Below are 24,118 nucleotides of genomic sequence, written 5' to 3' on the forward strand. Positions count from 1 at the left end.
GAGATATTAACAAGGAGGATTCTGCCTCAACCAACATGCAGCCCAGGAAGTGCTTTTCGAAGCCTTGGAGATTCCCTTTCCTCACCTAAGGCGCCAGACAATCAAGACAGTGAAGCTCCTTTCATTTCCTGAACTAGCACCAACAAAGGCCAGTGGGGGGCCCAGGGGCAGGTGATAAACCAAACAGACCAAAATAACACCGTAGAAGCTCTGAACATTAGATTGTCAGTGGGTTCACAGTCCACAAAAGTAAGCTAGAAAGTGCCTGTTAAAATAAAAAAGTATAAATAGGGCTCAGAGTTTCCTAACATCACAGTTACAATGCCCAGATGAAATCACTCATTATACAAAAAATCAAGAAAATTACAACTTGCATGAGAAAAGATAATCACCTGACTCCCACACTGAGATGAACCAGATATTAGATTTATGTAGTAAGTATTTTAAAGTAACTATAATAAAAAAGATTCAGCAAGCAATTACAAATCTCTTGAAACAATTGAAAAAACTAGAAACTTCATCACAGAAATAGAAGTTCTAAAAAAAGAACCAAATGGAACTTACAGAACTGCAAAATACCAGAAATGCTACAACTAACTGAATGAACTCTGTAATACAGGGAGATGACTGAGGATAGAAACAGTAAAGTTGAGGACAGATCAGTGGAATTTACCCAGGGAGAAAATAAACTGAAAGTAAACAAGAGAGTCTCAGGAACTTGTAAGCCTGTAACAAACAATCCAACATTTACAACATTGGTGTCTTAGAAGGGAAGGAGAAAGAGAGTGGGATTGAAAGAGTATTCAAAGAAATAATGACTAAAAATTCTCCAAACTTGGCAAAATCAGCCTACAGATCAAGAAGCTGAGTGAATAATAAATAAGATAAATCTAAAGAAATTCATGCCAGGACACATCATAATTAAACTTCTGAAAACTAAGACAAAGAAAATACCTTGAAAGCAGACAGAGAAACAACACATGATTTAATGGGAACACGGGTTCAAATGACAGCATATTTTTCTTCTGAGAGAACAGAGGCCAGAAAGAAGTGACACAACATCTTTCAAGTGCTAAAAGAAAAGAACTATCAATTTGTGAATTCTGTATCTGGTAATACTATACTTTAGGAATTAAGGGGAAATAAAGACATTCTCAGATAAAGGAAAACTAAGAGAATTTATCACTAGCAGATCTACTCTTAAAGAATGGCTAAAGGATGCTTTTCAAAAGAAAGAAAATAATGAAAGGAATCTTGGATCATCAGGAAGGGAGAAAGGAAAATGAAGAATGCAGAAATGTGGGTTAATAAAATAGATTACCCTCCTCATGAATTTTCTAAATTGCATATGATGAATGGTATAAAACTTATAACATCATCTAATACTCAAGACAATTATATCTAAAATTGAGGAGGATAATGGGACCCAAATGGGAGTCAGGTTTCCACCTTTCACTCAAATTGATAAAACAATATCAGTGGACTGTGATAAGTCATTTATATACACACACACACATACACCCAAAACACTAGAAGTAAATAAAGATGGAATCCCTAAAAATATTCAAATGATCCACAGGAAGATAAGAAAAGTGAAATGGAGGAGTGACAAACAGCAGGCACAAACAGGAAACAAATAATAAAATGACAGACTTAACCCCTAACATAATAATTATATTAAATGTAAATGGCCTAAGCATATATTATACTTTTCCTTCCTTGTGATACAAATGATGGTGTACTATCACTCCTATCCTGCACTTTGCATTTGTCTCTTAACAATATACCTTGGAGATCATCCTCAGGAATGATCAGTTCATAAAAAGTTTCATTCTTTTCACACTGCAGCATATTCCATGATAAAGATGTCCCATGATTTAATCAGTTCCCTGTTGATAAATATTTAGGTTGTTTTCCATCTGTTGATAAATATTTAGATTGTTTTCCATCCAGGTTGCCTTTTTAAACCAACTTAGAGCTTCTCAGGAAAACCCCATGGTTCCAGAAAGGAAGGTAGAGGTGGTAAAAAACTATCCTGGTTCCTGTCCACTTCCCAGTTTTTGCTATGACTCTATTCCAAATCCCTGGAGCAAGGATCTAATAGGCCTGCCCAGCTGGGTCAGATGCTCACCCAAGCTGAGAATTTGCTGACTCTGCCTAGAGATCCAGAAGCACAAATACCCATTACCTTAGCAAAGACAGTGGGATCCAACCCTATGGGAAAGAAAAGGGGCAATGTTCTCTAAAAGGGGACATAGAGTTGGGAAGGAAATTATCAGTATTTCTAGTTCTTCATTCCTTTAAAGAACTAAAATAAAAAGAAACCTCACAGACCTATCTAAGCCCCTTCTTGTGTCTATCTATAAATAGCTACCAAAAAATCTTTCTGTGAGTAAAGGATCTTTTTTCCTACATCATCATTTTTCCTACTAGTATAACCATACTTCATTTATCAGATGATAAATTGGAGTCCCCAGCTACCTCAAAGAACAGCTGGGAGGAGTGACAAGAGAAAGGCTTCTACTGTGTCAATCCATCACGTACTGAAGTTCTTGTCTCATTGAAATTTTGTAAAGAGAAATTAGATCATTTTTTTTTTCAAATTGTGTGGGGCCCTTTGTGGAAAAGCACAATGAAAATACCAGGTACTATTATGAATGGATGGATATCCTCATCATCTTTAAAATGTCTAAAATTATCCTGCCATTTGCCACTATCGTCAAAAACCCTTTATCCAGCATAAAGTGGCTTTTTGCTCCATGTCAAAAGTGTCATATCACAGGGTGAGACTCATGGTATGAGTCTCATCCACAGCTTTCGTTATGAAATAAATCTGCCTTTCACATTACACAGCATAATCATTCCAAAGAGCTTGAAGTTTAAGGCTCATTTAATCCAATTTTCTCATTGCTGGGCCATGCCACTTAATCCTAACAGTGTTTGCATGAGATAAGCAAATACTTCTCTCTATTCTCTGACTGCCTAAAAGCCTTTACTCCCCTTTTCATGCTGTCTGAAGGAGATGCATTTGAGTTAATCAAATACACCTGGAATGGCTAAGCGGTTACCCATCTTGCACATATTTGCCATAACTTTAAACTGGCATGCTTCCCCTTTTCACTAAGTGTAAGTAGTCCTTCTGAGGCAACGGGAATTTGAGTTAGGAAGCTAGGGAAGAAGGAGAGGAGGAGGGACAGATGGTCTGTTGTTGAAATATGAGACTCAAAGGTTGTTTTCTAATCCTAATACCAGGCTTTGGCCCCTTTTGAGTGACTCAGGAGCTTGAGTTCCTGGTAAAGTCTTCATCAACCAACTCCTTCTAGGAGTCTCCTGTGGGAAAGTGTCCCAGGATCCTGGAGTCAGTTCATCCCTATGTAGCAGTGTTGCTCCACCAAACCAAGTTTCCACCCTGTTAGTGATACCTGCTTTCCATTCACTCAGTGGGCATGTCCATGGTCACTGCTGGGCACAACTCTGGGCATGCTAGGCTCTGCAGCTGCAGCTCCTTTGGTTTTCAGCGGGGCAGAGCTGCTCTGCTGCTATTTTTGTGCCACCCTACTAGACTGGCTGGTGTAGCACCTGCTCCTTACTAAGTGCTTGGTGCCCAAGTCTTCTGATTACTCCTCCAGGACAAGAAATCACTTATGCTATTTATCTCGACACTTGAGGGAGTCAGCAGTGCCTGCTGGGAGATAGAAGGTTGGATATAGGGCTTCCTCTTTTTTTGTAATATCCTCTGTTAGAGACTCCAGTCAGTATAAAAATTTAGTACGAAAACTTCTCCCATCTTATAGATTTCTCTCTATAGGACCCAAACACATGCTTAGAAGTAAATCAGACACTAGCAGTAATGACCCTATGCTTAGAATCTCCATACTCTCTGACAGATAAAGCATTGCTCTGGGGTCAAACTCATCATGCCTGGCTCTTTCTTCCCTAAGACTCTGCCTAGGTCCTATCCCATCCCCAGCTAGGCTTCTGTAACTACTGGGTCATTGGACTTACATAGCTGTGGCTGCCTCAGCAGGGAACATGACTTGAATTTCTTTCTGGAAGGCTCTTCAGGCTCGGGGGACTTCTGGGAGGCTGCCTCCAGGCCTCCAAGCATGCCCTTGATGGGCTCAAACTCCCAGCCATGAAGAGTAGGCTGTACTGGCTCAAAGAGGCACCCACATCCCTCCCATAGCCCTACAACAAACAAGGCTAACTGTTCTGTATTCTGCTTAGTAATATGAAAGAGAAAAATGTATTTTGCTGCTCAGCAAGCACTTTAGGAGTGTGATTAGATCCTTCTTTTCTTGATGTTGACTGGCACGTAAAAATCCTTCACTCAAAAGTGAGTAGACTGTTGATCTATTCTTCATATTGCTACCTGATTATAGAAGAAACCAAGAAGGCTGATCACAGCACTTAACAGCCACTGGTATGTCTAGAATCTCTCACAATCATTAATGGCTTTCTAGCAGCAAGTTCTGTTCATGATTCAACAACTATTTATTGATCACCTACTATAAGTTAGGCAAACAGACAAAATCCCTGTACTTTTGAAGTCTATATTATGGACTGGGGGAGTGGAGAAGCTTAATAATAAGTAACTAAGTAAAACATACAGTCTATGAGATGTTGTAAATGTGCAGAAAAGCAAAGTAGGTAGGAGGTGCTAGGAGTGATGCTAGAAGTTACATGTTCTCTTTAAGGTATTCCACATAGATTTTAGCACTAAGATCTCTTGGTTACAGTGAATTCTAAGTATAAAGAAATTAAGAGCATAGGGTATAAATGCAGAAAAGACCTGGATTCAAACCCCTCCTCTTAGCCTCATTTTCTTCGTGGAATACAGATAATGATACTGAGCTCAGAGGATTGCTGAGGATTAAGCAAGATGATATATGTAAAGTGTTTAGCCCATGTCTGGCACATGGATTACCAGATACCATGAAGGATACACATAAGTGTAAAATAGCCCTATAGAATGGCATTCTTTAAACTAGTTAGGGTCTGGGCACAGGGACATTGTCCAAGCAGTGTGTGTATGCATGTTGTGAGTATGTATGGGAGGTAGTTACAATCTGTGGCATTTCAATTCCATTGCATACATTTAAAAAAGTATTAAAACTGTTTTATTTCAACATGCCAATGTTGGTACTATGCTGAAAAATTTATATTCTTTGCATCTGTTCACTTTCATAAAAATATTGGTACCAATTAGAATGTGGAAGGAACAGTCTATGAAAATTTTAAGAGGCATATAAGCAAAATGTTAGAATCTGAGAGAGGAAGAGACCCCAAATATACCCAAAATGATTACAAAGAGTCATTTAGGTGGGTTTCGGGGAAGGTGTGTTGCGGGCCTTGTTTGAGGTCCTCTATGTGCTCCATGGCACACTGTGTGTCCCATCAGAGCATAAAAAACCCTTATAGGTTTTTTAGGTCCCTCTTCTCTGCCATTCGGTCAGCTCCCTGAAGGAAGGCACTATGCTTTGTCTTCCTTGCACTTCGAGCCCTAGCGCCATGCTAATGTTTGCCAAATACAAGAATGAGTTAGCAAATATTAGATTTTGCCTCTAGATTTTCTCCTTGACTATATTCTCAGTCTTTTTAAGATCGTTCTCAAATGTTTGATCCCTTAGCTGGACAGGGAGTCATTTATTGACACAGTAAATGGAGAGGCACAGATCAGCAAGGCAAGGTCATAGTTGGAGTTTGGGACCTGGTGCATTTTGTATGGCTGTGGGACCTTCACATGAGAAGTAATTAATGAATAAGGAAGGGGAAACTGAAGAAAATACAGACAATTATGCAATTTGAAGAATGTGAGTCTTGAATACTCAAAATCTCATGTGTAATTTAAATGTTAGTTTTTATTTACACTGATCTGTGCATTTTTGAAGTCAGATGAAAACAGGATTAGGATTCCCAAAAGGGAGGCTGACTGATTTTCCTTGGTGCAAGAAACTAACAAAATGCTGGCCTACTTACTGAATGCGATCTAACCCTTCCATAACATCTGAGACCACAAAATCAGAGTGAACTAGTTTCATACATCAGCAAATGGGTCTCTGTGTCTCCTCACGGAGGAGCTTAATTTCTCCTTGTTGGCAAGGCACCAAATATCCTGGTTCACAGAGCAACAGGAATTCAATGGATTCTTCTATCATTCAATTTCACATGGAACTTTCTGGAACTCACCTTTCATCTCTAAAGAGGTGAGTTGCCTCAGTGAGTCAAAACCTGTTTACACAAGGAGCAGGAAAAAGTGTCATTTCCATAGTAATCTGTGGCAACCCCAAGATGTAGTGCCTTTACCCATCATTATTAGCAATTACAGGTTGTAACAGAGGCTACTGATGAATAAGTGTAAATGTCAGGGGAATGCATAGCTAATAGAAGAATTGTAAATATTTACAAGGCAAAGTGATGATTCAAGCTCACAAGATAAATTGAAATTAATCTCTATCAAGCATTAATATGTTTCCTGAATTCGAAAACGTTCTGTTAAAAACAAGAGAACATAATATGAGGTTATATCAGAGTTACCTTCCAGGTCAGCTGCATAACCTCCCTTCTTCCATGGCAAACCTTCCACTTGATCCTCTTATTTATTCATGTAACTTCAACTTCATTAGTTCCTGGGCTCTAGAATCATAATTATCAATGATTTTTTTCACTCACTCATTCACTCAACATCTGTTTAGTACTGGATATTTATTCATATTATACTGTGAAAGATGAATATATATACACACATATACATATACACATACCTATCTGTATCTATATGCAAACACATAGTTTATACCATTTAAAGAGCTTATAAAGAGTTAGATTTAGTAAGGTTTAAATGATACATACTGAAAGACAAGTCAAACAAAGGAGTCTGTTGTAAGTGGAATAGATTAACTTGAGCACAGGATTCATATTAATCACTTAAATGAAAGTGAATATTTCATTTCATCACTCAATTCCTGTCCCAGGTACTCTAGGTTCTGGGAATACAATTATAAACAAATCATGGTTATTGATCTCATGTAACTTGAGGTCTGGTGGAGGAAATGGAAAGTAATCAAATGATGACGAGAATGAGTGTATAATTACTGACAAAGTACAGTGCCCTGGAGGAAAAAGCATGGCTCCATGAGAGTATATAACAAAGACAGCTGATCTGGATTAGCGATTACAGAAGTCTTCCCCAAGAAAGTGAATGCAGTATTAATTTTAGTACAATTTATATTAAAGGTAATCAAAGAAAAGCCAGAAGGACAAGCCACATTTCAACATATATGGAATGCTTCTATGTGTCAGGAACTATGCCCAGTGATTTGTAGTCATTATGACATTCTCACAATTCTGTATTGTAGGTACTATTATTGTCTTTATTCTACTCTTGATGTAGGTTAAGTAACTGTCCAGAGTCACATGCAGTAAGTACTGGCACCTAGGTTGCCTTACTCCAGGTTCCACAGCTCTTAACAATCACATCTCTGATTTAAAATAGCTGCCATGGATCCTAAGGATTCAAAGGCCAGAATCTGAGTGATGAGCCATACTAGAGAATGGAGCAAAGGTCAAAGCTAAGAAGGAAGCTGGGGGATGAAATTTAGGGTTCTTAGTCCCAGGTTGGGATTTAAACACGGAAGTAGAGAGAGGGATCCGGAATGCGCACCAAGCTCTAAGTTCCAGACAGTGTGGGGAAGTGGGTTCACTCTCATCACACCTAGGGGATGACTGCACCTACCAGGCAATGTGACATCTGGCCTTGCACTGGGGTAAAAGTGGCTTTTGGTATTTACTAGCAAAGTTCTATTATATACCTGATGTTTAAAATAGTAAGATCCATAAAGGAGTCTTATAGGTCCCAAGGTAATGTAATGCACCTCTCTCTGGCAATAGTGTTAAGTCTAACTTCTTCTTAAGTCATTTGTTGATTTTTGAAAAATCATGGCACATTCAGCATATGTTACTTACCATATACCTTGCACCTATAGCTATGCCTGATGGACTAGATGCTTGATAAATAATTGGTGAATAAATGCATGTATGAAAGCATAAATGAATAAATCACTAGGAAAAAGCAATGCTTCCTGGGTGCTTTATCAATGGTTGCCAAACCAAATAATCTAATATGCTAATCGAAAGGAGTTATGTAAACATAAATTTAAAAGAATATGAAGGTACAACACTGACAAGGTACAATGCCCTGGAGGAAAATTGTTACATCTATTGCATACCAAAATGTTTTTAAGTTGGCTTTATGTCTACCAGTATTCTTAAAACAAAAGAATAATAAATAATAAAAGTATATTTTCGAAGGGATATATTTTCTATAAACTTAAATGGATTTTAATGAAATTGGTGTAGATGTTAAAACTATTGCTAGGTAATGATGTCAATGAAAATGGTGGCATATAGAACTCTAGAAGTCTGCTCCTCCATAAAAGCAACTAAATATCTGAAAAAAAAAACCTGTCAGAATTAACCTTTTTGGAATCTGGAAACTAACCAACAATAAAACACTGTTGAAAGAAATTGAAGAAGACATAAATAAGGGAAAGATAGTCCATGCTCATGGATTGAAAGAATATTGTTAAAATGTCCATATTGCCCAAAGCAATCTACAGAGTCAATGCAATCTCCATCAAATTCCAATAGCATTTTTTCACAGAAATAGAACAAAGAATCTTAAAGTAGGTATGTAATCACAAAAGATCCCAAATAACCAAAGCAATCTTGAAAAAGATGATCAAAGCTAGAAGTAAGATGTTCCCTGATTTCAAACCCTATTACAAAGCTATGGTAATCAAAACGGTGTGGTATTAGCAGGGAAAATGACACACAGCTCAATGAAGAGATCCCAGAAATAAATCTCTGCTTGTATGGTTAATTAATTTATGAAAAAGGAGCTGGGAATGTACAATGGGGAAAGGACAGTTTCTTTAATAAATGGTGTTGAGAAAACTGGACAGCTACATGCAAAAGAATGAGACTGGACCACTATCTTAAACCATACACAAAAATTACTTCAAAATGGATTAAAGACTTGAATAGAGGACCTGAAACCATAGAACTCCAAGAAGAAAACATAGATGGTAGGCTCCTTGACATTGATCTTAGCAATGATTTTTTTTTTTTTTTGGATTTGACACCGAAAGCAAAGACAACTAAAGCAAAAGGAAATAACTAGGACAAACCAAAATGTTTCTACACAGCAAAGAAAACCATCAACAAAATGAAAAGACAACCTACTGAATGGAAGAAGATATTTTCAAACCATGTATCTGATAGGAATTTAATATCCAAAATATACATATAGAATGCATACAACTCAGTAGGAAAAAACCCCTATCTGTTTAAAAAAAATGGGCAGAGTTCTGAGTAGACATTTTTCCAAAGAAGACATACCAGTGGTACATGAACATGTGCTCAACATCACTAATTATCAGGGAAATCATCAGAGCAAGTGTCTGCTGAGGGCTTTGCCTGGAACCAGTGTTGAGAGCTGCTGTTGAAAGTTGGAGACCAGGTTTGGACAGCCTTTTCTCCTACATTCCAGTCCTATTTTATGTTGATGTCTCGAGTTCAATAGAGATTGCTCTCTGTAACGAAATAAGAATGAAAAAATTTCCCCAGAAAATGTAATAAGGCTGAAGGTCTAGAAACTTTTGTTGGGATCCTGAGCCAGCTAACAGATCTCTTGAATTGTATGCAGCTCTCAGATTTTGGGTGAGCTGTTGCTTGGGAAGGAAAAGGATTAAAATACAGCACTCAAAGATCTTAGTGGCTTGCTGAAGACTGTCAGTGGTTTGGTGGTGTCAGAACTTCGAGTCCTCATTCTTTAAAGCAATACTTTCATGATCAGTGTAGACCAGTGGTCCCCAACCTTTTTGGAACCAGGGACCAGTTTTATGGAAGACAATTTCCCAGGGACCAGGGTATGGGGGATGATTTCAAGATGATTCAAGATCACCTCCTGCTGTGTGGTCATGTTCCTAACAGGTCACGGACTCCTACTGGTCCGAGGCCTGTAGGGTGGGGACCCTTGGTGTAGACAAATAATTCTATCTAGACTCTAAAGTGTCTAGTAGACATTTTATCTACTGTGTTTGTGCAAATATTCTAGTCTAGTCTACCTTATTAGGGAGCATAAAGATCTGGCTCTTAAACTGTCCACTGAAAAGAAACTACCTAAAATAAAGTGCTATCACTTGACATTTGAACTTTTCAGAAGTTTAAGTTATTTATCACTCATTAAAAAACATACTCAAGCATAATGCCTCATAAAGTCATTATGCATTCTAGAAAAAAATTGGGGAGATTATTTGCCAAGGTATCATTGAAGTACAGTGGAATCACTGTCTTGACTGCCACAAGAGGTCAGCACTTGACCCTCAATGTAGGAAAAGACCAACTCTGAAAACAGATCATCATTATAGTTCCCTGCTGTTATCTCACTCAATCTCTCTTGAATGACTAATGTGACTATGGATCCCAGAAAACACCCAATTTCTGGGGTGAGGTGCTCAGATATTTCATCTGTAAATGTGAGGAAATCATAGGACCTTGTAATGTGCCTTTGGAGGGCCCTAGGTGAGGCCTTGGTGGTAAACTACTAAAATCATATATTCTATAGTAGCAGGCATTCAGAAATGATTTTATAGCAGAGGTAGCACTGGCCTCATTAGCAGCAATTTGAAGCCAAATCGTGCCCTGGCCTTGTTATTCTGTCCTTTGATTCTATACTGATCCTGGCCCAGTGCCTCCTGCTTCCTTGAGCCCCACTAACACTCTCATTCCAGCTTTCTCTCAGCAGCATACTGTATTAAAGCTTCTGGCAGGGAGTGAAACTCAATTACATGAAATGATTGTAGTGGGTATGAGAGACTTGGCTGATCAAGGGGAAAGATGTGACCAAGAAAGCCACTAACACACAACATGCTTTAATGGGTGGTGCTTCAACGAGATCATATGAGAGGGGAGATCCCTCAGAGCATGAGACCATCCAGAGACTTATAGAATGGGGCTACCCTCAGGAGGGGAAAAGGGCAAAGACACTCCCAGCAGAGGTGGACGTTGGAAAGGAGGCTTACTATCTAGCTGATGTCACTCAGGAGCATAGTGAGGAGTCTCAGAGTCAGAGAGCTTCAAAAGGCCATAACAGCTTGAAGTCTTATAACCACAAGGCTGTATCTTATCAATAGCCAGCAGAGGTAGGGTGAGGTCTTGCAGGTATGTAAAGCAGGCAAGCTAACAACCCTTCTAACAACCCTGAATTAACCAATAGAATGTGGCAGAAGTGATAATTTACCTAAACCTTTAAAAGGCCTAGCAGCTTCTACTTTTACAATTTGGCTTAAGCTAGCCACCACTGAAGAAATATGACTACCCTGAGACCATCATGTTGTGAGGCACCTCACCTAGCTATGTGAAGAAGCAACATGGAGAACAGAGTCCCCAGCCCACAGCCCTAGCTGAGCTCCCTGCCACAGCCAGTACAACTTACCAGCAAGTCATGAGGCCATCTTGGAAACAGATCCTTCAGCTCCAATTGAACAGTCTTAGCCAAAGCCAGATAGAAGAAGAAAACTGTCCCCACCAAGTCCAACCCAATTACAACATTGTAGGCAAATAAATAAAATGCTTGTTGTTTTAAGCTACTAAAATTTACTATGTAGTATAAGATGACATCTTCTTAGTTCTCCAATTATTTCTTAAAAGTTTTTAAAATACAATATCTGTAACACAGAGATGATCAAGTATACAAGTGAAGACAATATGAACAAGAATCAGCTGAAATGAGAAAATAGAACAGTGGAAAGCTCAGGTATTAAAATTACCAGATATATATTTACAAATAACTATCAAGAAAAATTACAACAATGAGAATTTTCACAGAGAATGGAAAATTATGAAAAGGGACATTTCAGATTTTTAAAATAAACAGATAAATTTTACATAAAAAATACAACCAAACTCAAGGTCTTGAAGATATGGTTCAACAGGTTGAAGAGCTGACTGCAAGATAGGCCAGAAGAAAATAACCAGAAAGAATTACAAAAGTACAGACAACAATGCAAGAAGATTAAAAAAACATAGAGGATTCAATAACATGATCTTAGGAGAGCAGAATGAAAATTAAGAAGAAAGCTGTTTGAAAGCATGATGTATGTGATTTTTCCAGGTTCATGAATGATATCAATCTCTAAATATCAGAAACCCAATAAAAGTCAAGCAGAATAAATAAAAACAAATCTATATCCAAACATACAAAAAATGATGAAAATCAAAGATGAAAAGGCTTTTTGGCAACCAGAGAAACAATAGAGATTATCTTCAAAGAGCAACAATTAGGCTTACTACTAGTAGATTTTTCAATGGAGATAATGAATGCTAAGAGACAATAGATTGAAATCTTTGTTATTATGAAAGAAAATAATTGATGGACTACAATTCTATGTCCAGAAAAAGTATTCTTCAAAAATTAAGGTAAAATAAAGCTATTTCAACCTAAACAAAAACTGTAGGAATTAATCATCAGCAGACCTGCAGTAAGAGATACACGAAAGGGTGTTTGTAGATAGAAGGAAAATGATCCCAGGCAACAAAACAAGAAAACAAAATAAGAAAATATGTGAGAAAATATACAGAAATTTTATACTAACTGTATAAAACATCATTAAATGCTACATGTATTAAATAACAATTCTTGGGGGCTTAAAAGATGTAGATAATTGAAGTGCATGCTACCAACAACACTTAAGTAGAGAGGAAAGTATCATTGTTACTGTTCTTCCAAAACAAGACAAAAATACATTGGCATCATACATTGAGAAGTCAAGAATTCTGTAATCTTTAGGAAGACCACAAAAGGAATAATAAAAGAATGTGTAATTTTCAAAGCAACTGAGGGAAAAAGTAGAATAATGAAAAAGAATCAATCTAAAAGAAGACAAAATAGAAGAGGAAAGAAAATATATTTTAGATGGGTTTATATAGGTTATTTTTAAAAAACCTATAATAAAGTATAGTAGATTTAACCTGAAATACAGCAATATTTACATAAAAATAAACATAGACTAAATGTTTCAATTAAAAGAAACAATGCCATTGCAAATTAAAAAACAAAACTATATGGCATTTACAAAAAACATCATATATATAAGAATATAGGAAATTTAAAAATAAAAGGAGAGAAAAATGTATTCTATGTAGATACCTATCCAGAAAGCTGATATAGCTTTACTAATACCGAAGGAAAGACAAAAAGTATTATTAGAGCCTTGGCTGGTGTGGGTCAGTAGATTGAGTGTATGCCCGCTAACCAAAGGGTGGCTGGTTCAATTCCCAGTCAGGGCACACAGCTGGGTTGTAGGCCAGGTCCCCAGCGGGGGCTGCATGCGAGGCAACCACGCACTGATGTTTCTCTCCCTCTCTCTCTTCCTCCCTTCCCGTATCTCTAAAAAGAAATAAATAAAATCTTTAAAAAAAGTATTACTAAAGAATTGTATTTCATAACAATAAAAGTTCATTTCACCAGGAATACACAGCAGATGTGAATTTGTATGCCTTTAAAGAACATGGCCTAAAATACACAAAGCAAAAAGTGACAGAACTGTAAGGAGCAATATGCAAACCTACAGTCCTAGTGGGAGATTTTAACATACCTTGCTTGGTAGATCAGTAAAATGGCTATGAATATAAAAAGACTTGAACAAAAATTAGCAAACCAAATCTAATGTTCTTATATAAGAACAAATGACCAAACAGGTGCATTATATAATCTTTACACATGGAGCATGTATAAAAATTCAACATATAATGAGACATAAAACAAGTCTCAAGTTTTGAAGAATTTAAATCTTAAAGAATACGTTCTCCTGCTGAAGTGCAAGCAAGCTAGCAAGCAAAAACAAAAAGATGGCAAGAAAAGTCCGATATGTTTAAAAATTGGTAGAACCAATTTAAAAGAACTCATGGGTAAAATAAACCATAAATTTAGAAAATATCTAAAACTGAATGTTTCACATTAAAACATGTGGAATGTAGTTAAAGTGGCACTTAGAGGAAACTTTATAGAATTCAATGCATATATTAGAAAACTCTGTTTGACAAATAAAAAAATACATAATGACCAAGTTGAATTTATCCCAGGAGTACAAGTTTCACTTAACATTAAAAAATCAATTATATTAGTAGATTAAAAGAAAAAAACATATATTCTCAACAGATGCAGAAAAAGCATTTAATAAAAATTCAAGAGCCATTTACTCTTAATAAATGAGTAAAAGAAGGAGAAAATGATGCCTGCTATAGTCAATCTTATTTGACATCCTACTGAAGATCTTAGGACAGTAAGATAAGAAAAAATGTAAATAATATAAGAATTGGAAAGAAAAAAGTCATTATTTACAGATTTATATGATTGTGTATGTAGAAATGCAAATGAATCTATATTTATTAAAATTAATAAATAATTTTAGGGAGTTTGTGGGATAAAAAGCATTAATATATAATAATCTTTTACATTTGCAATGAACTAAGAAAAATATTAATATCAAAACCACACAAAAAAATTAAGCCCTTAGAATAATTCTATGAAAAGATATGCAGGACATAAATGATAAAATGATACAATTCTGAGAAACATTTAAAAGTCCTAAGTAAGTGGACTTAGTAAACAAATGTCAATCTCCAAACTAACCTACAGAGTCAATGCAACTGCAAGGAAAATCTCAATAGTGTGCATGTGTATAAATTGACAAGCGAATTCTAAAAATTATGTGGAAATGCAGAGGGCCTGAATAACCACAGAACTGTTAAAGAACAACAATATGGAAGAACTTCCTTTTTAAGATATTAAGACATATTCAGAAGATATCATATTTAAGACTGTTATTAGCTAAATAGCTAAATAGACCAATGGAGCAGAATATGGAGCCTAGAAATACAGGAAAAAGATTTAATTTTTTAAATAAGTGGTGCTATGGTAGTTGGATATCCATTTTAAAAAATAAAATTGGATGCCTACCTCCCACCACACTACAAAAATCAGCTACAAATGGACCATTGAGTTCCATGTGAAATGCAAACCTAGAAAGATTTTAAAGTTATAGAGTTTATGGGACAATATCTTCCTGAATTTAAGAAAAGTGATTAATCCAACTAAATTAAAATTAAGGATTTGTTTATCAAAAGATTCCATTAAGAAACTAACAACAATGACAACTAAAAGTAGCCCCAGAAATGAAGAATACATATGTAACATATATAACTGACAAAGGATTCATATAAGAATATGTATTTTTTAAAATCCTACAAATTAATTCTAAACATCAAACTAAAAACTGGTGAAAGGCTAACATACAATTAAATAGAGGATATCCCAAATTAGGAAATGCAAATTAAACCACAAAAGAAGATTGCCATATATTAAAATGTCTGTCAATACAAAATGTCAGGCAGATGTTTATTGGAAATCATATATTGGTTTCTTATATTTTCACAAGGGTGTTGCCTGAGTTCCACCCTAACCTCCAGTATTATGACATAGGCTCAGGCTCCATAGATGCAAAACTTGCCATACACCTAGGGTTACTAATCTAGGGTTTGTTTTCACCTGCAATCTCTGGTTTATAGTAGTTCATTTTCACATCTGTCATCGGTTTCCTCCCCTTTGTAGCCATTTTTTTCTTCCTAGAAAGAATAGTCTATAATATGAGCTCCAACTTTGTTTCCTTTTGCTACTTTTGCAGTACATCCTGGCTCTGTACACTCTCCTTTTTCTATTCTTTTGTGGTAGACAGCAGGTGGTTTTCTTCTGGGGCATTAGAAACAGAGTAAAATTTGTGGCTGAGGGATTTTAGCAGAAAGTCACACAGTTACAATAAGGAAATCTTTCAAATAGGGAGCAACAGAAGGTGATTGGAGAAAGCAGCTGAAAATACGTTGAATGGGGAAAGGCAGCAATAGATACAGCCACACCAGGTGGAACCTCCTGAGGCTGAGAGGCTAGCCTTCCCAAACAAAAAGTCTCCTTTGACATTTCAACCCCGTGAAGATAGATTTGGACTAGAGCTGGGGAAACATTGTCATCATCAGGTCTTAGGTGACTCAGAAACTGGTACAGAATAGTAGGTAGATCTCACCTGAGTGTTACGTGATACAAGGAAGAGAATTGAATGGAACATTACAATTCTTAGAATTATTCCACTGCCTCAAAAAAGAAGGTAGGTCTTAAGGGCCTTAGGTCATCACAACTATAAATCCACATTTAGCTTTTGTCCACTCATTGAATTCACTATAAATAGCGAATAGGTGTCATTGGATTTTGAAGTGGAAATTAAATAGAGGCATTGTTGCTATTTCTAATATTACTTATATTCATACCAGATTAACAGGTGACTAGAAGTAGAGAAATATTTAGAATTAGACCCTCACATTCTAGTTGAATATTATGTCACTTTTAAGTATAAAATGAGAAATTACAAAAAAGATCTTCAAAAGTAATAGGTGAGTAAAGGTACATTTAAATGTACTCCAAGCACTTTCTTTCACCCTAAATCCTATACATGTTTTCTTGCTCTATAGACAATTCTCAAGGGGATGGGTCATTGATCAGCTACCTCCTTGAGCAGTTGTGTAATTTTGGCAGCTACCTCTGCTAGCCATATTTCCTGAGGATTCCTCAGAGCCAAGAGTATCTGCCAAGAGGAGTCAAAATGCTGCTGGCAACTAGGAATTGGATTTGTTACAAATGGAGGTGTTCCAGCCCTCTGAATTTGCCAACTCCATTGTTAGAGGAATGTGATAAATGGTTGAGAGCATCTGCCCTTGTGAGCTGACAAAGATCCAGGCAACTTAAAATATGACAGGAAGCGAGCTTCTCTGGCTAAGTCTTAGACAGTGTGTATCAGTCTACAACTGAACACTAGAAACAAAGAAATGTTTCTATGAAGATAAAGAGCCATTTCCCAGGGATTTCTCTCTTTCAAAGCAGAAGTTAATGGCCCTTGCATTTGACTGGCCTAGACATGATCTCTGGAACTAGTGGGGAAAATGCTGCAATTGTATTGTAGGACGCAGAGTGAGAATTCTAGGAATATTGAGCAATTAAAATTAATGTGGTTAAAGAATCCACTTGAGGTTTTTTAATGATGTTCATTGTACCATTAAAGTTTGAGGACTTCTTACTTTCTTCCTTTCCCCTCTCTAATTTATGGTGGGTCATTTAAGGGAACAAACTCTAAACTTTCAGCTATTAAAGGAGCACAGAATTTGTAGCTAGAGCTTTAAAATGCTTAGGGAAGGAAACCACACAAGTAATATGTATATTTTTATAACAAGCAAAAACAAAACAAAAAATTACCTATAATCCCAATGTGCATCTATAAGCACATCTATAAGGAAGGTTGTGATTATAATTTTCCCTTTTATTCTTTCTTTTCTACTTATTTTTCTGCCTTACTTTTCCCTATATGAAGATATATACACACAATTGTCTCTGTGTGTATACATGTATATTGTGTATGTCAAAGTCACCAAAGATTTATGTCACTAAACCCAGTGATCAATTCTTAGTCTTTTAAGATACATATATTTTATTGATTATGCTATTACAGTTGTCCCAATTTTTCCCCCTCTGCCCCCCTCTGCCTAGTACCCCCATAGCCTCCCTCAAGTAATCCCCTCCCTTAGTTCATGTTCATGGGTCATGCATATAAGTTCTTTGACTACTCCACTTCCTATACTGTTCTTAACATTGCCCTATTTTGTACCTACAAGTTGTACTTCTTAATTCCTGCAACTTTTCCCCCATTCTCCCCCTTCCCCATCCCAGCTGATAATGCTCCATATGATCTCCATATCTATGATTCTGTTTCTGTTCTGCTTGTTTGCTTAGTTTGTTTTTTAGATTCAGTTGTTGATAGTTGTGCATTTGTTACCATTTTAATGTTCATAGTTTCAATCTTCTTTTTCTTTTATAGTTCCCTTTAATATTTCATATAGTAATGGCTTGGTGATGATGAAATCCTTTAGTTTTACCTTGTCTGGGAAGCACTTTTTCAGCCTTTCAATTCTAAATGACAGGTTTGCTAATAGAGTAATCTAGGTTTAGGTCTTGCTGTTCATCAACTTGAATACTTCTTGCCAGTCCCTTCTAGCCTGCAAAGTATCTTTTGGGAAATCAACTGACAGTCTGAGAACTCCTTTGTAGGTAACTCTCTGCTTTTCTCTTGCTGCTTTTAAGATTTTCTCTTTACATTTAACCTTTGGCATTTTAATTATGATGTGTCTTGGTGTGGTTCTCTCTGGGTCCAACTTGTCTGGGACTCTCTGTGCTTCCTGGACTTGTATGTCTATTTCCTTTACCAAATAAGGAAAGATTTTTCCTTATTTTTCAAATAAGGAAAATTTGAAAAATTTTCAAATTCCTTTCATTATTTTTTCAAATAAGTTATCAGTTTCCTGCTCTTCCACTTCTTCTGGCACTCCTGTGATTCAGACGCTGGTATGTTTGAAGATGTCCCAGAGGCTCCTTCCTCTATTCTCATTTTTTAAAATTCTTTTTTCTTGTGATTGTTCTGATTGAATGCTTTCTCTCCCTTATGTTTCAAAACATTTATTTGAATCTTCACTTCATCCCCTCCACTGTTGGTTCCCTGTAGATTTTTACTTCACTTAATGTAAACTTTATGTCTGCCTGGATTTTTTTTATGCTGTTGTAGTACCCAGTGATTTCTTTGAGCATCCTGGTAACCAGTATTTTGAACTCTGCATCTGACAGATTGCTTATCTCCATTTCATTTAGCTCTTTTCCTGGAGTTTTGTTCTGGGTTTTTTTTTTCATGTGGGCCATATTTCTTTGTTTCCTCAATTTGGAAACATCTCTGTGTTTGTTTCTGTATTAGGTAGAGCTGCTTTGACTCCTTGTCTCAGTAGTGTGGCCTATTGTAGAAAAGGCAGCTGTAAATTGTGTGGGACAGAGCCTTAGGTAGTTGCCAGGGCAGGATAACCTGTTTCACCACTTTGTGGCTCCATGTTGGGGAGGACTCAGAGAAGGGACAATGCTGCTGCCTGGCCTCTGGAGACTGCCCAGAAAGAAGCTGTCTTCTGGCACTCACTTCCTTGCCAGTCACTTCACTTTCTCCCTTTCTCCCCTTATGCCACTTATGCCCTTCCAGCTGTTGCATAGTGCTGAGTTCCAGAGTGGGTGGGTCCGCATGAGCCCTATGTCCATTGTGGGCCCTTTAAGAGGAGTCTCTTAAGATTCCTGTAGTTTCTTCTGCTGTCCCAACCAACACTGGTTTTTGCAGCCAGAATGTATGGAGACTTGTCTACCTGGTGCTGGAACCATAGGCTGGGTGGTCTGGTCTGTGGCTGGGATCACTCACTCCCAAGGTATCCCTCCCCATTTTTATCCATCACACATGAATGTGGGACCGCCCATTCTACCACCTCTCCAGGCTCTCCATACCTCTCTGCACATCCACATCTTTGCCCCTCCTACTCATTTGGATGAATGTGGCTTCTTTAAATCCTTGATTGTCAGACTTCCATACAGTTTGATTTTCTGATGAATCTTGGTGTTATTTGTTTTAGTCTAATTGTAATTTTTGCTGTAGTTGTGCACAGAGGTGAAGCATGTTTACCTACATCTCCATCTTGACCAGAAATCTATTTTTAAAATTTCAGTTCTTAGTCTTCATCATACATGACCTGTGAATGGCATTTGATACAGGTGACCTTCTTCATACACTTGGTTTGCTTGGACCCCAAGATCCCATATTCTCTGGATTTTTCCTTCTGCATCATTCATCTTACTTTTCATCTCTTTTGCTGGTTCTTCCTTCCTAAAGCTCAGTCATAGGACTTCTCTTGGACCCATACTCTTGGAAATCATTTCCCATTCCATGGGTATGAAAAGTATGTGCTGAGAACTCCCAAACATACATGTGCCATAATTCTCATCTGAACTCCAGGCTCATAAATCTATCTCCATCTCCACTTGGAAGTCTAATAGGCATCTCAAAAGTGTCCAAAATAGAACTCTAAATCCTAGCAAGCTACTTTCTACTACTACCAAACAAAAAATATCTTGCCAACTTTTTAACAGTAACATAAGTTTTCCATTGTTCAGATTGTTCAGGCCAAAACTTTGGTGCCATCTCCAATTCCTCTTGTTCTTTCACATCTCACATCCAATCCAACTAATCCTCAAAATATATCCAGAATCCAACCACTTCTGAATATATTCTCCACACTGCTACACTGATCTGAACCACTATATACTTCTGTAAGCATCTCCCTACTTTCACCTTTGACCTCTCCAAGACTGAGTGGTCCTTCTAAAAGTCAGATCATACCACTCTCCTCAAAACACTCCAGTGAAGTCCTTACAGTGGAGTACTAACAATCTGTGTGTGCCTTACTTTTTAAATTAAAAAATATGTAGGAGGCAAAATGTTGGTAGTTAAGAGCATGTGTTTAGGGTTAGATTGCCTGTGATCTAATTATTAGCTTTGTGACACTGGGCAAGTTACTTCACTTGTTGGTGGACAAATTTCCTCATCTGTTAAATGGAATCATAATATCTATTTCACAGAGTTGTGGTCAAGATTAATGAAGAAATATTTATAACATTTTAATATAATAGTGTTGGTATAAATATAAACATTTAAAAATGACAAAATAGGAATTTTGTGCAAGATTTCATCATATATTCTGCACATAAAAAAATGTCTGCAGCCCTGGCTGGTGTGGCTCAGTGGATTCAGTGATGGACTGTGAAACCAAAGGGTTGCTGGTTTGATTCCCAGTCAGGGCACATGCCTGGGTTGCAGACCAGGTCCCCAGTAGAAGGCATGCAAGAGGCAACAACACATTGATGTCTCTCTCCCTTTCTCTCTCCCTTACCCTCTGTCTAAAAATAAAGAAATAAAATCTTTTAAAAATGTCTCTAATAATTCCATCTATAAGAATTTATAGATACCCCAAACATAGCTCAAAAAGGCTGAAAAATATTTTAGTTAAGCAAATTTAAGGTGAACCATCATTGTTTTATTCTTTTTGTTTATTCTGAATTCAATGTTAGAATGGATTATACACCACAATTTATATTTTTAAATATTTTGATACTTTTAAGCATTCTGATGCTGAGCTGCTTTATTATTCACTTACTTCCTAACCCAACAATACTTTCATCCATAAAATATGTGTAGCTTTTTTCCAATTTATTGTAGAGATTGCCTTATGATATATACTTTACTTTTCTGCTCTACTTATGGCCTTTATTGTTATATTAAAATACAATTTAATGTAAATGATAACATAAACAAAAGCTTAAGGTGTATTCCTACACGTACCTATGATGGGCATAGGGAGTACAAGTCATGTGGACTTTCCAGTAGTTACAAAATTAATGGACTTTGCAGTGGAAAAAATACCATAGACTCCATTCTGAACATGGCTTTAATAAATATTTAAATCTGTCTGTAGGGGGCCACCAGCCAGAGCTTGACAATGACAAACTCACTTCTTTTTTTAATATTTGAGTATAACTAAAGAGTAAAGAATACCCTCAAGTCACCCCCCAACACACACACACACAGAGTGCAACACTACACATATCCACATCCTTTACAAACTACTTGATAGTCCACAGAGGAGACGGGACTTTTCAGTCACAAGGAAATTTATATGTATTATTTGAAGTGGAAAGACCTATTCAAAAAGAGGTAAAATGTACATTTGAATATAGGGGAAGTCACAGTATTTGTTCAGAAAAACAAAGGAAATTTTTTTGGTGGAAGATGTATGAAAGGGTTGTAATGTCTATTCAATGGAATATGAATTAGAATTTTTTAAATATTTGAATTTAACTTTTAGAATATGTGGTGTGTAGGAGGTTTTGTTAATTCTGGAGAATTTCCTGTTCTAAATGGCATTTTGGTACAAACTGGTCCTGATGCTGGAACTTTTAACATACCATGAATGTTGCATGTTAAGATGGGGTCCTGATCAGATTCCAGGTAAAAGTAAAATTCACATATTTACTAATAGCAAGATGTCTGAGACTCAACAACCATGCAGTTGAGAATCCTTTTGAGGATGTGAGAGGAGAAATAATACTATTTTGCTTACACATTAGAAACATAGACCATACTTAATAAACACTTGCTTAGTTAAGTAAACATTATCATTTCACACATTTACTTGTATAAGGGATGTATAAAAGAATAGTGCCCTTCTAAAATGTCATTATAATTTGTGTCAAATAACATTTTTCCTTCCTTTTTTAAAAAGAAAGTTGGCCTTGAAACACCATCCAGACAAGAATCCAGATGATCCAGCTGCTGCTGAGAAGTTCAAAGAAATCAACAATGCCCACACAATACTTACTGACATATCAAAGAGAAACATATATGACAAGTATGGATCGTTGGGACTCTATGTGGCTGAGCAATTTGGAGATGAAAATGTTAATACCTACTTTATGCTGTCAAGCTGGTGGGCAAAGGTGAATCATATTTTCCTTTAAAAACAATTTTCTGATAGATCATGATATTATTCACTCTTTCAGAGTTGATCTCAAAGAAAGCTTAACTTTATATATTAAACTCTTGTAAATAAAAGGAAATATAGCTTCAATGGAAAGCTATTATTTGAGGATCATTTTTACTTTAGCTCATCAAATGATTATAATATACAGCATGACTTAGAATACTTCCAGACATTAATTATATTTGAATTTGAAGCTTCAGGTTAATTTTGACTGCCCTCTCTCTCCCTGTAGTGACTAATTAAGAACTGACTCATTGCTCAAAACCAAAAATAATTTATTAGTGTGACAACTGTTTAATAAATTATTATAGGAAAAATTTAGCCATGTACTTTACTATTTATAGCACAGGCTACATCAGCAAACACAATACTTGGGAGAGTGTGTGGTAATTATGTCATAGGCTCACATGGAGCCTGCAGTAAGGTTATGGAGAAGGAAATAAGGGGGGAAAGGTCAGAATTAAGTAGTGGAGGACAGGGAATTGGACAGACATAGAGAAGAAGAGAGAGAAAAAAGGTATCTAGTCAAGAAAAATGCAATATTTTTAAGGACTTAATGCAATTAGAACAGATTTTTGACAGTAAATTTTGTGCAGTTTCCTAGGAATCCCTAGTATATGTATGTTTAGTGATGGCTTTATATTTGTTAATGAGTTTTTAACATCTTTATATTCTGATAAAATTGCATTTGCATATGAACCATACATATAGTCCATCAGTGTATTTTTGGACAATTCACATACATCTAAACAGTTCACACATTTTGTAAAATCATATGAACTCACATTCATGAGTAGTAATGAATAATGTAAAAAGTTGTTGATCTCCAGTCAGGTTTCATATTCTGTAGGATCCTGATTGCTATTTTCTTCCACTAAAATAAATCCTGCTAAACAGAAGAGTTTTATACATGCAGGAAGAGAGAGATATGAGTTTGTACATAAGCATGGGGTCTGTAACTTAAAATCCTCCTTTGCCTTCTTAAATGTCCATAATTTCTTTTCTTAGAGATAACTAGGTTTCCCACTGAAAACCCATTTCTCTACTGTTGAAGAATCAGAGGGAGACAAGCTCCTACCTAGCAGATCTGGAACTTGAAATGAGGGTGTATATACTGACAATATTTATGATGATAGATTGAACATTCACATATAACAATATGGGCTTTTTGTGGGCTTTCCTGGCAACCTAACCTCCAGACATGACACTCTTTCCATAAGAAGGTATGTCTGCTTCCCTATTACTTTATACATTCATTAATTCAGTAGGTATTTATTAAATGTTTACCACATGCCCGGAACTATATTTTTAGGTAGGAGGGATTGAAAGATGACTAACATACAGCTCTAGCCTTCAAGAATCTCCCAGTGTGAGACAGATCTAAAAACTGATAAATGTCTTAAAGTGTCAACAAATAAAGCACCATGATAGAAGTTTGTATGGTGTACAATTGGGGCACAACAAAAGGGAGGCATATCAGAAAAGATGTCAGGGAGAGGACAAATACAGTGCTTATTTATTAGATGACTGGGGAATGGGAGGGGCAGGGGACATTTGGCAGATG

The 24,118-nt window shown here is 36.6% G+C and overlaps 1 protein-coding gene across 2 annotated transcripts in view; it reads left to right on the forward strand.

Moving 5' to 3' along the window:
• The window catches only part of DNAJC5B (DnaJ heat shock protein family (Hsp40) member C5 beta), a 117,870-nt gene that overhangs the window by 63,722 nt on the left and 30,030 nt on the right, over positions 1-24,118 (forward strand). For both annotated transcript variants that reach the window (XM_045861339.1, XM_045861338.1), the window contains exon 4: positions 22,297-22,510. In XM_045861339.1, the coding sequence (XP_045717295.1) occupies positions 22,297-22,510 (214 nt within the window). The remainder of the gene's footprint in view (positions 1-22,296; positions 22,511-24,118) is intronic.

This window comes from Phyllostomus hastatus, unplaced genomic scaffold (assembly GCF_019186645.2).
Source record: "Phyllostomus hastatus isolate PE091 unplaced genomic scaffold, TTU_PhHast_1.1 phas_scaffold_21, whole genome shotgun sequence".
Classification (NCBI taxonomy): domain Eukaryota; kingdom Metazoa; phylum Chordata; class Mammalia; order Chiroptera; family Phyllostomidae; genus Phyllostomus; species Phyllostomus hastatus.